The sequence below is a fragment of the Megascapheus bottae genome, chromosome 12 (genome assembly GCF_031878675.1).
Source record: "Megascapheus bottae isolate mThoBot1 chromosome 12, mThoBot2.hap1, whole genome shotgun sequence".
Lineage (NCBI taxonomy): Eukaryota > Metazoa > Chordata > Mammalia > Rodentia > Geomyidae > Megascapheus > Megascapheus bottae.
In genome coordinates, this window is record NC_143520.1 from 26,248,479 (window position 1) to 26,263,214 (window position 14,736).

General features: G+C 36.4%; 1 protein-coding gene across 8 annotated transcripts in view; it reads left to right on the forward strand.

Moving 5' to 3' along the window:
* The window catches only part of Prpf40a (pre-mRNA processing factor 40A), a 54,575-nt gene extending 40,454 nt beyond the window's left edge, over window positions 1-14,121 (forward strand). For 4 of the 8 annotated variants that reach the window (XM_090342822.1, XM_090342824.1, XM_090342817.1 and 1 more), the window contains 12 exons: window positions 421-571; window positions 1,975-2,108; window positions 6,820-6,934; window positions 7,094-7,197; window positions 7,288-7,404; window positions 7,645-7,782; window positions 8,416-8,511; window positions 10,059-10,145; window positions 10,227-10,323; window positions 10,409-10,470; window positions 11,607-11,738; window positions 13,053-14,121. In XM_090342822.1, the coding sequence (XP_090198948.1) occupies window positions 421-571; window positions 1,975-2,108; window positions 6,820-6,934; window positions 7,094-7,197; window positions 7,288-7,404; window positions 7,645-7,782; window positions 8,416-8,511; window positions 10,059-10,145; window positions 10,227-10,323; window positions 10,409-10,470; window positions 11,607-11,738; window positions 13,053-13,145 (1,326 nt within the window). In that variant the 3' untranslated portion in view covers window positions 13,146-14,121. The remainder of the gene's footprint in view (window positions 1-420; window positions 572-1,974; window positions 2,109-6,819; window positions 6,935-7,093; window positions 7,198-7,287; window positions 7,405-7,644; window positions 7,783-8,415; window positions 8,512-10,058; window positions 10,146-10,226; window positions 10,324-10,408; window positions 10,471-11,606; window positions 11,739-13,052) is intronic. The other 4 variants (XM_090342823.1, XM_090342825.1, XM_090342818.1 and 1 more) reach the window with 1 other exon arrangement.
* Window positions 14,122-14,736: the final 615 nt, after the last annotated feature.

A 14,736-nucleotide genomic window follows, 5' to 3' on the forward strand; every position in this document is an offset into this window, starting at 1 on the left:
GGGCAAGTAACTATGAGGATTTCATTACCAGTTAACTTGCAAAGAGCTGGAAACAGATTTGTGCCTCAAGTAGTAGAGCATTAGCTTTGAACAAAAAATGCTAGGGGAAGTGTGAAAGGCCTAACTTCAAACACCACAAGTGCACACACACACACACACACAAACACACACACACACTTTTTCCTCTCCCTCGCTCTCCTACCCCTTCCCTCAGCTTGTCTCACCTCTGTCTCTGTCTCTTTCTTTCTCTTTCTCTGTCTCTGTATGTCTTTCATTCTTAATTAGCACCAAGAACACTGTTACTTAAATTCATGCATAGCATTCAGAATTTATCCATTAGAATGTAAAGAAACCTTCAATAATTGCAATTCAAGTATCTTAGTTTCTTTGATTTTCAAGTAAATTTATTTTTTGTTGTAGGAACAAGCAAAACAGTTACGAAAGAGGAATTGGGAAGCCTTAAAAAACATTCTTGACAACATGGCTAATGTAACTTATTCTACTACTTGGTCTGAAGCCCAGCAGTATCTGATGGATAATCCAACTTTTGCAGAAGATGAGGAGTTACAGAGTAAGATTAATGACTACTAAGAAATTTGGTTTCAAACAGTATCCATCAGTAATGCAGAATCATTTTGTTTTAATAGGAAATTACTCAGTTTTACACAGTAGTTTGTATTTTCAAATATGTCATTTCTGTTTCAGTGTTAATAGAGAACAATATTTCTCCAGAAACTTAAGTTGACTTAAACAGATAATTCTTGAAATAAAAAAATTATGTTAGGTTTATTATGAACTTAAGCTGTGCCATTTATATTTAAATCAACCATATTTCCTTATGCTGACTTATTGGAGTAGTGTAGTACCTACTGAAGAAATATGTGCTGAAGAACCAACCACAGAGCTTTCCAGCATGCACACATGTGCTGTAGCACGGATCCATGCTTCCATACCCAGGGTTGTAACTTCAGAGTCTTATAAAAACTAAAAATATGCATGTCAATTACCTTATATTAGGCTTTCTCAGGTACCTTTTCTGACTTCCCTAGTTGCCTTTTTTTTTTTTTTTGCCAGTCCTGGACTTGAGCTCAGGGCCTGAGCACTAACTATCCTTGGACTTTCTCAAGGCTAGAGCTCTACCACTTGAGCCTCAGCACCGCTTCCAGCTTTTTTCTATGTATGTGGTACCAAGAAATCGAACCCGGGTCTTAGTGCATGCTAGGCAAGCACTTTAACTACTAGGCCAAACTCGTGGCCCTGCCTTTTTTTTTTTAAAGCTATTTTGTTTACCACTTCTCTAAAACCTTTGGTTTAATGTGCTTTTTGGTGGGACATAGAATTTTGTGCCGTTAAGCACCAGTTAATGATAGTTAATAATACATTGCTTATCAGATATTTTAGTTAATGATACACAGTTTATCACTGGTGATTCTATAAGGTTATATAGCCCAGTGATGTATCTGTTTAATTTATGTAAATACACACTGCATTGTTAACAGAACAATGAAATCACCTGATAATTTACCCAATTTGTTGTTATAAAGTGATACACGTGATGCCAGGCATTGGTGACTCATGCTTACTATGAGTCACCTAGCTATCCAGGAGGCTGAAATCTGAGGATTGAGGTTCATAACCAGCCTAGGTAGACAAATTCAATTTTGCTTTATGTAGATTTTTTTTATTGTAATTAATAGGAGGGTTACATTATATCCACCAGATAGAATCATAGTGTTTCTTTTATCCTGATTTTTTAGTGAAGTCTTCATGAAATTTCCTATAAAACACATCATTATAATGGCTGGTCCAAGTGGTAGAGCCTAAGGAATACAAAGTCTCTAACATTGTCCCTCCCTCCCACCCCCAAAAAAAGTATTTTTGGACAGAGAATTTGTTATCTCTTGAGTTAATTCATATAGTCAAACTTTTCCTTATTGATATTTGAAATTTACATCTATCTGAAAACCATTTTAGACATGGATAAAGAAGATGCATTAATTTGCTTTGAAGAACACATTCGAGCTTTAGAAAAGGAAGAAGAAGAAGAAAAACAGAAAAGTTTGCTGAGAGAAAGGAGACGGCAGCGTAAAAACAGGGAATCTTTTCAGGTAATAGAAAAAAAATCTCATTTCTAGCTTTATTTTATACCATGGTGACTGACCTATCATTGACTTACTAAGCTTTGTGAAGGACCTACACCTATGTAGGTGTGCAGTTTCACTGATTGGTTCTTGATCTACATAAGCAGTCACATTAGGCAAAGAAAGATGGACTTGCAGATGTTATTTAGGGCGAGCATTTATAGGTAAGATTGTAGTTGAGGAAAACAAGATCTGGGATGACTGAAACAAAACATGCATGACGTGTCATTAGTAACTGATGTGTAGTTTTCCAGACTACATAAGAAATAATATATAGTTTGAGAATGAACACTATACATAGAAATTGTCCTTTAGCCAATGGCTCTTTTTCCATCTCCACACATCACTTTCTCTTTACTTTCCATCCCTAGAGTGAGGATTGAACTCTGGGCCTTATGCTTGTTCAGCTTTCCAGCCTGCTTATTCAGCTTTGATTCATGTCACTAATCTAGCTTCCTGCTAGTTTTTATTTGAAGAACTTTTCTTGGACCTTTCTGCCTTTGTTGGTCCATTCTGCAGTCTTCCTGATCTCAGGTTGCTATATAGCTATGGCTATAGGTGTGAGCCACTGTCACCCAGATCTAGTAATCCTTTTATTAACAGTAATTTAAAATAGTTGAAAGCAATGACTTTTTTCATTGCTTTACTTACAAGATTAGCCATTTCAATAACAGTTGAATTGCAACTAGCACATACTGGTTACTGTTACATATTATATATATATATATAATCTCAGTGTTTATAACAGCCTTCTAAAGACAGATTCTGTTTGGGTTTATCCATACAGATAGGTAAGGAAATAGAATTGGAGAGGTAAGTAACTACCTCAAGTTCAGCAGTTACGGAGTAGTAGAGCTAGGATTTGAAACCAAGTACTCTGTATTATAGGCTTTCATTAAAGACGATAAAAACATAAGTTAGAGCCGGGCAAGTTAGAGCCAGGCGGTGGCTTATACCTGTAATCCTAGCTTTTCAGGAGGCTGAGATCTGAGGATCAAAGTTCAAAGCCAGTCCAAATCCAGTTCTGGCGTGAAAGAAAGTCTATGAAACTTCTACCTCCAATTAACCACCAGAAAAACAGAATTGGCTCTGTGGTTCAAGTAGTAAAGGGCTAACCTTGAGCTGCAGAGCTGAGGGACAATGCCCAGGCCCAGAGTTCAAGTCCTATGACTGATTAAAAAAAAAAAAAATCGCAGTGGCTCATATGATTTTGTTTCTTAAAATCTGTTTTTGTCTAAGTGAGGCATATTTTAATCCTCGATGATAATGGTTATCAAAATTTTAAATGTATATCAGAATCACTTGAAGTGCTTAAAAAGTAATTCTCCTGGCTAGGAATGTGGCCTACTGATAGCATGCACAAAGACCCTGGTTCGATTCACAGAAAAAACTGGAAGTGGTGCTGTGACTCAAGGGTAGAGTGCTAGCCCTGATAAAGCTTAAGGATAGTGCCCAGGGCCTGCCAAACCCAGGATTGGCCAATAAATAAATTAATTAAATATAATAATTCTCCTACCATATCAAAAGTCACTTGCCATCTTAATACCATATTTATAGTATTTTAATCCATACTCCATTAGTGGTTTTCTAGAGGATCATTTGGAAGATTATTAAAAATACACTTTATTGAGCTTAACTCTTGATAATTTTTTTTCATACATCTGGAGGTAGAATCTGAGGTTTTGTATTTCTTAAGTTTCCACATCATATTAATACTGATGGAATCATATTTTGAGAATCCATGACCTATCACTTGAGTCCTAACTACATGGTTGATTGCATTTTCATCTGGAAGGAAGCTTTGTTCAGTTCTGTTGTTATTTTGGTAGTGGTGGTGGTGGTTGAGGTTTCTTTGGTTTGGTTTGGGTTATTTTTGCCAGTCTTAGGGGTTGATCTTCAGGGCCTAGGCACTATCCTTGAGCTTTCTCAATGCTAGTACTTTACCACTTGAGCCACAGCATCACTTCCAGCTTTTTCTGTATTATGTGGTGACAAAGGAATTGAGCCCAGGGCTTCGTGCATGCTAGGCAAGCACTCTACCACTGGGCCATACTCCCAGCCCTTGTTGGTTGGTTCTTTTGAGGGATGGTGTTTGATTTCCTTGAGCACTTTATTTTTGTTACATTTTAATTAATCTTTATTACATATTTATTTGCCAATTGGGTAATAAATTTTTGTAATGTCTGTCAGTGGTCAGGGGCTGGAAATATGATTTAGTGGTTCATTGCTTGCCTAACATGCATGAAGCCCTGGGTTTGATTCCTCAGTACCACATAAACAGAAAAGCTGGAAGTGGCACTGTGGCTCAAGTGGTAGAGTGATAGCCTTGAGCAAAAGAAGCTGAGGGACAGTGCCCAGGCCCCTAGTTCCAGTAAAATCTGTCAGCCTCTTATCTCCAGGTAACCACCAGAAAGCCATAAGTGGCACTTTCAGGTCCTGAGTTAAAAGCCTCACAACCAACAGCAACAGGGGAAAAAAAAGTTATTTTATAAACAATATATAAACATGACAAAAAAAGATGGAAGGTGATGTAGAAAGGCTGTCAGAAGGTAGTTTTCAGGAAAATAATGTTTTGACTGTTGGATTTGAAAGAAAGGTATGGTGCATAGAGACTAATCATGCTGCAAAACATCTTTTTTTTTTTTTTTTGCCAGTCCTGGGCTTGAGCTCAGGGCCTGAGCACTGTCCTTGGATTTTCTCAAGGCTAGAGCTCTACCACTTGAGCCTCAGCACCACTTCCAGCTTTTTTCTATGTATGTGGTACCGAGGAATCGAACCCGGGTCTTCATGCATGCTAAGCAAGCACTTTAACCACTAGGCCAAACTCCCGGCCTGCAAAACATCTTAAAATGCATGATTCTACCTCTGAAATAGAAAAGGCACAAGGACTTAAATCCCTGAAAGTGAAATACTAAATGAATAAAGAGAACAGTAACAGATTTTAAGATCTCTGAAGATAATTTCTAACCTGTTTTAGATATCAAAAGCAGGTTAGCAAGTGAGAGAGTTGGTGTCTACCCAGCTAGATTTATGTTAAATAAAAGGAAGCTGAGAATAAAACTTCAGAGCAGTAAGACTGTATGAACATGTTTGTTCTTGTTTGAAGGGAAAAGTAGTTTTGGGTATATATGTATGTATATATGCATGCTTTATATGCAGTTTTAACTGGGTTTGTTGGAGGATGGTGCTGTTGTTGGGAAGAGCTTGAACTAAGGGCCTGGGCTATGCACAGTCCCAGACATCTTTTGGTCAGGCCTAATGCTTTGCTACTTTGAGCCATAGCTCCATTTCCAATTTTCTGGTGTCTCATTGGAAAGTCTCACAGAGTTACCTTCCTGGGATGGCTTGGAACCATGATCCTCATATCTCAGCCTTCTGAGTAGTTAAGATTACAGGAATGAGCCACCAGCTCTAACTTGATTTTTTTTTTTTTTTTTTTTTTTTTTTTGCCAGTCCTGGTCTTGAGCTCAGGGCCTGAGCACTATCCTTGGACTTTTCTCAAGGCTAGAGCTCTACCACTTGAGCCTTAGCACCACTTCTGGCTTTTTTTTTTTCTATGTATGTGGTACCAAGGAATCAAACCCGGGCCTTAATGCATGCTAGGCAAGCATTCTACCACTAGGCCAAACTCCGGGCCCCTAACTTGATCATTTTTTAATGAACTTGTAATCTGATTCTTTGGAGATATCTAAAATGTAATAATTTTAACATCAGTATTTTTTTAAAATTAGAGTTTTGGTGCTAAATTTTGAAAAATCATGTATTTAAGGCACATGGTTCAGTGTAGCCACTACTTATATGCTCAGAAGCTATATTTGATTGATGTTACTGAATCTTAAGGAGAAAATTGTGGGCTATCATGCCCTCAGAATCTAAGGATTGTGGTAAGTAGGAACTATAGAAATTGATGTTACTAAAAGGCCTAATATATTGCTTTGAAAGTACATAGTAGGTAAGCGAGGAAAGGAGAAAGTAAAACAACTTTTTCAAAAAATTGACTTACATGTAAAGGATTTGGGGGATTGTTGTTGTTTTGCCAGGCCTGAGGCTTGAACTCATGGCCTGGGCACTTCCCTTGAGCCCTTTTGTTCAGGCTCAGTGCTAGTAAGCACTCCACAGTAGTTCTCGCTTTTTCTTTGTATATGGTACTGATGAATTGAACCTAGGGCTTCGAGCGGGTTAGACAAGCACTCTAACACTAGACCATGCTACTGGCCTGGATAATAGTAATTTGAAGGAAACAAAATAGTTTTGAAATCAGATAATGTGTTTTAAGCCTTGCACTTCTACTTTGGGGAAACTATACTTCCTCATGTTAGAGACACAGATCTATTAACACCTTTAGATTTTAAATGTACAATAACTAAAATATGGCTTAGGCAAAATTTAAAAATCAGAAATGTGTTTTGTAATAAATGTTTTTTATTTTTATTTGGGTTAGTTAATACTCAAATTTTGAATCATCATGTATAGTTACATGTATGTGTGTCTAGAAGTTATTTTTATCAAATAGCCGATACTCTTTGTACCTAAACGTATTTAAGTAACATTGGTAGAATAACTATACAATCTATTCAGCTATTCAAATGTTGCTATTTATTTAATGTATTTTCATCTGATACTTCTATTTATTTCTTATATGCTTTAAGATAACTTTCCAAATTTAATTTTCCCCCAGATATTTTTAGATGAATTACATGAACATGGACAACTACATTCTATGTCATCTTGGATGGAATTGTATCCAACTATTAGTTCTGACATTAGATTCACTAATATGCTTGGTCAGCCTGGTGAGATTCTTTTCATTCCAAACTTGTAGTTTCAGTAGTAGTTGAAATGGGCTTTGGAGGAAGTTGGTTGTGTTGGGGGGAGGGATGTTTTATGTTTGTTTTATAAACAAAAAAAGTAATCGCAGCTCTTTGGTTAGAGCTAGCTTTTGACTTTTTTAGTTTTTTCATTAGGATCAACTGCACTTGATCTTTTCAAGTTTTATGTTGAGGATCTTAAAGCACGTTATCATGATGAAAAAAAGATAATAAAAGACATTCTAAAGGTAAGTACAGACACCTATTTACATATATTTTACTTAGAATGTTTTACTTTGTTTCTCTGTATGATTTATAACAAGATTCTTGGATTTTAGGACAAAGGATTTGTAGTTGAAGTAAATACTACTTTTGAAGATTTTGTGGCAATAATCAGTTCGACTAAAAGATCAACTACTTTGGATGCTGGAAATATCAAGTTGGCTTTCAATAGTGTAAGTTGATTACCAAAACAAGCTTATTTTAATGGTACAATTAGGAGTGTGTTCAGCTGAATTATACATTGTAGACTACTAAGATAGTTAACTTGTCAATAAATTTGAGCCAAGGAAGCTTAACATAGGCCACTGTTTTCTTTCACCTTACTTGATTATATACATAACTATACAAGATGTGAGGATTCTTCTAAAAAGAGGTTCTATAATTATAACTGATTAAATATGGTTTTCTAATAGTTACTGGAAAAGGCAGAGGCCCGAGAACGTGAAAGAGAAAAAGAGGAGGCTCGGAAAATGAAACGAAAAGAGTCGGCATTCAAGAGCATGTTGAAACAAGCTACTCCTCCTATAGAATTGGATGCTGTCTGGGAAGATGTATGTCTACTTGTCAGTTTACTATAATTAACTGTTGTGTACAGGAAAAGTCTATTTTTTTGAAAAAAACTTAAAATTATTAAACAATACATTTATAATATACAAAAAGTATATTAGGTATAAACCAAAAGTATATCCACTACAACTCTTAGGGAATAGTTGTTAAAAATGACTATTTAGGAAGTGGCCCTGTGGCTGAAAAATAGTAGAGCATTAGCCTTGAGCTGAAGAGCTCTGGTATAGCTCCCAAGCCCAGAGTTCAAAACTCACAGCCAGCCCAAAAGAGGAAAAGTTTTGTGATTGGGAGCATGTCCTAGTGGTAGAGTGCTTGCCTAGCATGCATGGAGACCCCAGGTTCAATTTCTTGGTACCACACATATAGAAAAGGCTGGAAGTGGTGCCATGGCTTAAGTGGTAGAGCTCTAGCCTTGAGAAAGCCCAAGGACTCAGGCCCTGAGTTCAAGCCTCAGGACTGCTCCCTTCCCCCCCGCCCCCCCCCCAAAAAAAGACTATTAAAGGAGGAAAAGAATGTTCATTAAGCAGATGGGTTTATCAGTTACCACTTATTGGATTCCTTTTAGGTATATTGATGTGTTTGTTTATATTTATGTATACCATACCTTCAATTTCTAGATCCGGGAGAGATTTGTAAAAGAGCCAGCATTTGAAGACATAACTCTAGAATCTGAAAGAAAGAGAATATTTAAAGATTTTATGCATGTGCTTGAGGTAATTTCGTTTCTCATAACTGGTTGAACTAATAAAAAGCAAATAACTAATAAAAAGCAAAAGTATCTAGGTCTTTTAGCCTTGTAATCCTAGCTATTTTGGGAGTCTGAGAATTGAAAGATTATGATTTGAGGTCATTCTGGGCAAAAACATTCACAAGGCTCCTTAATCCATAGCTGGGTATGGTGGCATATGAAGCCATCCTAAGCTAATGCATAAAAGTCTGAGATTGAGGTCAGTGTATCCATAAAAGTCCAAAAGATTCCATATCGATGTCTTTAACCTTGGAAGACAAACCTATTGTGGTTTAGGAAAAGCCCAGACAGAAAACAAAGCCCTATCTCAAAAATAACCATTGAGAGACAACTGAAGACCTAGCTCAAGTGGTAGAGAACTAGCCTAGAAAATGTCCTTAACGTACTATGTTATCTCTCATCTCTTTTGCTTGATGATCTCATATTGTTACAGTATCTTACTTTGTTATCTGATATATTGGATATATTTGTATTTGGTTATTTGAAATTGGATAGGGAAGGGGGGAAAACAAGATGAGGAGTGGGGGTGGGGGAGGGAAATGGGGACCAAAACATGAGAAAGGGTATCAATGTACGTGAATTAATGTACCTTCTATCTGGCAATTATAATGTAACCCTTCTATTAATTACAATAAAAAATATATGGAAAAAAAGAAAATGCATGGCCCAGAGTTTAAACCCAAGTATATTTTCTAAAATCCACTGCAAATGATAATATCTTAGATTTCTGTAGAAACTATTATAAATTAAAATAAGGCTGCAAGAAATTGGCTGGGATATTAATATTCATCTAAACAGACTTTGTTAGTATCATTGTTTTAGAGATTCAGCAGCTTATCAGCCACACTCATTATCAGTAAATCTAAATATTTCTTGCTGGGTACAGCGACGCAGCACTTATTAATCCTAGCTACTTGGGAGGCAAAGACTGGGAGGATCATGATTCATTGCCAGCCAGGTCCAAACAGGAGACTCCCATCTCAACAATATGTTTTGTTTTGTCAGTTGTGGGACTTGAACTCTGGGCCTGGGCACTGTCCCTGAGCTTCCAGTTTTCTGATGATTAATTGGAGAGAAGAATCTCCGGTTCTTTAATGCCCAGGCTGGCTCTGAACTGCCATCCTCAGATCTCAGCTTCCTGAGTAGGTAGGATTATAGGCACAAGCCACCGCACCTGGCTTCAGTAATATGTTTCTAAAATCCTCCAGTATTCAGGAGGCATAATTAAAAGGGTCTGTCTAAAGTCAGCTACAGACAAAAACTTTCTGAAAACCTAAAACAAAAAGGCTAGAAGTGGTGGAGTATTTGCCTAGCAACTATAGTCCCTAAGTTCAAGCCCTAGGCCCTCAAAAAAATTTTTTTTCTTACAAAGCAGATAGAAAACAGCTTGTATCCTGTAGCTTATGGCTTCACAAGAGCCAGACAGCTTGTTAGAAAACCCATGCTCGAATTTCATGCATTTCAATGCTAATGTAAATTCTCAATTTTTTAATTTTCCTTTGCCCCAATAAGCATGAGTGTCAGCATCATCATTCAAAGAACAAGAAACACTCTAAAAAGTCGAAAAAACATCATAGGAAACGCTCTCGCTCTCGATCGGTAAGGAACTTTCTTAAATGGCACTGTGAGTGAATAAGGCATCAGTTCACACTGTGCTTAAGGAAATATTTGTATATTTAGGGGTCAGATTCAGATGATGACGACAGTCATTCAAAGAAGAAAAGACAGCGATCAGAGTCCCGTTCTGCATCTGAACATTCTTCTAGTGCCGAGTCTGGTGAGCATTTCTGTTTACTTGTGTTACAGTCATTGACTTCTAAGTCAATACATTCTAATATGTTATTTTCTTTTTTGCTCCTCAGAGAGAAGTTATAAGAAATCAAAAAAGCATAAGAAGAAAAGCAAGAAGAGGAGGCATAAATCTGTAAGCAAGCCTCTTATTTTTCACTCAGGTTATCCTTAGTTTTTCACAGTGGCCTTAGAACCTTCTGTTAATCCAATCCCGTATAGTCGCAGCAGTTCATTTGGAGTACTATGCTTGTACCATTTAAATCCCTTGGCAAACTTTGAACAAATACATAGTACAGAAGTATTAGGATTCCTATCCTGCTCTACAATATTTATTTATTTAGCCAGTTTTAAGGTGCTGTCCTTGGGCTTTCTCAAGGCTAGAGCTCTACTACTTGAGCCACAGTACCATTTCTGTTTTTTTCTGTGTATGTACTAAGGAAATGAACCCAGGTCTTCGTGCATGCTAGGCAGGTGCTCTACCACTAGGCTAAAATCCCGGCCTACAATGTTTATTTTTATTTTTATTTAGATTTTGCCAGTAATGGGGCTTAAATTAAGGGGCTGTGTACTGTCCCTGAGCTCTTGTTCAAGGTTAACACTCTACCATTTTTAGCTATAGTTGTACTCCTTGTTTGCTGATAGTGTCTCCCAGACTTCGCTGCCCAGGCTGGTTTCAAACTGTGATCCTCAGATTTCAGCCTCCTGAGTAGCTAAGATTACAGCTGTGAGCCACTGATGCCTATTAGGCTTTGGTCTACAAAGTTAATAACAGTACGCACAAATAAAACTACCTTGTTGCTTGTGTATCTTTTTATAAAATTTCTTAAGGAGCTTTTACAAAATGTCACCACAACCCTTTTCTGGGTAATCGTGCTGCTCCAGTAAATCCTGGGGGAATCTCATCAGTCTAGAGCTTAACAATTCAAATTACATTTCATCATTACAAGCACATAACCAAGTATTTGGATGTTAATTATGTTCTACCTACAAATTTTTATTTTTATTTATTTATTTATTTATTTTTGCCAGTCTTGGGCTTGGGCTCAGGGCCTGAGCACTGTCCTTGGACTTTCTCAAGGCTAGAGCTCTACCACTTGAGCCTCAGCTTTTTCCTATGTATGTGGTACTGAGGAATCGAACCCGGGTATTCATGCATGCTAGGCAAGCACTCTACCACTAGGCCAAACTCCTGGCCCCTCTACCTACAGATTTTTTTAATAGAATGATATACTTGTCAAAATGCTGACTTGATTCTTTTTATTTTTATAGGATTCTCCTGAATCGGATACTGAGAGAGAGAAGGATAAGAAGGAAAAAGATCGGGAAAGCGAAAAAGAGAGAACTAGACAAAGATCAGAATCAAAACACAAATCACCTAAGAAAAAGACTGGAAAGGATTCTGTAAGTACTTAAAATTATTTCATTCCTGTTTTTGTAAAATGCAAAAAAATACATAGCATGTTAAAACCATGGTGTTATTTAGAGAATAGACTTTTTCCAGGTCTTCTACCATTGAAGAAAACAATGGAAATTCTAATTAATGTTCTTAGTAGATGTTATCACAGAGTTAAGTCTCATGAATTTTATATTCCTTTCAGGGGGGAAAAAGCCTAAAGCATTGTGTAACTAACTGCATTTTTAACATAACAAAGGATGAGTACATTGTCATTGTGATTTGCCACTCACTGGCATTTCTCCCTGGTTTTTTGTTATATAATTGTTTAAGGAGTACAGAATTTAGGAAACTCAACTCCAGTTCCTCAGATGTCCATAGTTGCTAGTATTCCTAAATCCCACTTCCGAAAGTAGCACTCTTGACAACTTTTTCAAATGGTTATAGATTAAGAAAGAGTGAGAACAAAGATATAGGAAGAAAATGTAAGCCAAAATTAGTATATTATTAGTCTTTGAGAAAACAAAGACTATATGTACACACACAGATACATGTATATATGTATATGTGTGTATGTACATTCAGATAAATGAGAAAGACAGCATACAAAAATGGAGGCTTTCATTATTTCTATAGTTCCTTGTATATGTGTGATTTAACAGGAGTTATACTTAGGAATCATTAATGGAGAGGATGGACTATGTGGAAAAGTTGAGGGGGCAGGTTGGGTTTTGTTTTGTTTTGGGTTTTTTTGGCCATTCCTGGGGCTTGAATATGTGGTATGGAGGAATCGAACCCAGGGCTTCCTTCATGCTAGATAAGCCACACTAGTCCATACTCCCCACCCTGGAAAAGTTTTTTTTTTTTTTAACCTAAATGTTATCCTGTTAAACGATCTCCTGCATTTGTGTATATATATAGATAATAAGAGAATATTGAGAGTTTATAAAAATAAGAGAATATTTAGAGTATACTGCATTGCTCTTCATAGGATCACAGAGAATCTGCAAAATAGGCAAAAAGTATATCACCAAGTAGCTATATACCTGGCCTCCATTAACTACCAAAGAGATGTTTCATATTCAGTATTGTAAAAACTGGGGTGGGGGGGGGCAGAGAATGGACCGTTCAGAAAGTGAGATTACATAAAGATCCTTTTCTTAGTTAACTAATCCCTTTGAGACAATAAATGAGTATTTGATGAAAAAAGCTGTGTAGCTTTTAGGGAAAACGTCCACTTGTGAAACGTTGTGGAATCCACATAGATCTTTTTGCACAGCCTCCTCCTGTTTTAACCATAATTATCTTCAATGTCTTTTCAGGGTAATTGGGACACTTCTGGCAGTGAACTGAGTGAAGGGGAATTAGAAAAACGCAGAAGAACCCTTTTGGAGCAACTGGATGATGATCAATAAACCAAATATGTTTAGAGTATGATTTTAAAGTCAAATTCTGACCAGGGACTCTATTTTAAGTTCGATTTAAGTAACACTGGGTTTTAATTGTATCACAGGAAAAAAAAAGTGCAGTTAAGAATTGTTATTGTGGACTTTATAGAAGCAAAGGAAATTGAAAATAACATGATTCTATATGAAGAATCATATTTTCCTAAGGTCATAACTGCCTATGACCCTTTCGTTGGGCACTGCAGGATGGATTAAAGGTGGCAACTTACGGATAACTGCAGATGTCTCTACTTTGTTCTAAAGTCTAAGTCATGAGGTATTTGATTTACTTTATACAAGTTGGATTTTAAAGATAAAATGAAAAATTTTTTGATAATGTAGTACAAAAAAAAGCACCAGCAACTGATCAAACTGCTTTTTTGGCACTACCCAACTGGTTAAAGCCAATGTGATCTCCTATGATGAGCTCCTAAGAAATGGGTGTTTGGATGGAAATGTGGTAGACACTTAACTATAGTGGTGCTAACAGGCGCTACTGTAATAAAGCCACTGTTATTTTTTATGAAACATCAGACTACATTTTAAAAAGGCTATTGGGAGGGCATTATTTTGAGCATATATTTTGAGGTGATGTTTTGAGAAGTAACATCAAATCAAATTGTACATTAGTTGGAATATATTGCCTTAAGGACCTACTAAAGAATGTGCCACCAAACTTTGAGTGATAGTTGAAATATTCTTGTCTACAAGAAAGAAAAAAAAAATCAATGTTGACCTAATACACTTTAACAGCTGTCTTGATTTTGTTGTTTTTTTTTTTAAATCCAGTCTTTTTCTTTTTTCTTTTTTTTTTTTTTCCACTAAAGAGGTCTGACCTTCCCTTCTTACTGAGAAGTATTGACTTCATGGTACACATTCTAAAGCATTTCTGATTTGAATATTTTTGTACATTTTTATCAATTATTAAACCTTCTCTTCTAGTGTGTACTAGTATTTATTTCTATTTAAGCTGCTCAGTTCTAAGGAAATTGTGTGGTCATTTTAAAAAGCATTAAATCATTGAAATTTTCCTTCATCTTAATCCAAACAGTTAGTTTACATTCCCTTTTTCAGTATTTAAGATACTATATTTGAAGTTGATAAATTTTTCACTTATACATTTCCTATGGAATATTTTAGAGAGGCAATGATTTAAAGATAAAATACTCCTTACATGCTAACTTTTGAAGGTTAGTTATGTAATTGATACTATTTTCCTTCAGTGCAGGAGGTGTTCTTTTGTTTTAAGTAAACTTTAGCACTTTCATCTTTGGCATTGTCATTTGTTCGTTTGGGCACTTTAATATTGTCTAATTCTAATTCATATTTAGAAGGACAAAAGGTTGTTCCCAGAATGAACCATTTTAATGAGTTTGAAGTACAAAAAATATTTTGAAGGCCAGAAGCATGGCCTAGTGGTAGAGGGCTTGCCTAGCCCAAAAAAGCCTATAGTGCTGAGACTTAAGTGGGAGATTGCTAGCCTTGAGAAAGCCCAGGCACTGAATTCAGCACTGCTTCCCCCAATAAAAGGACATTGATATAGATCAGGATAATGTCCTCC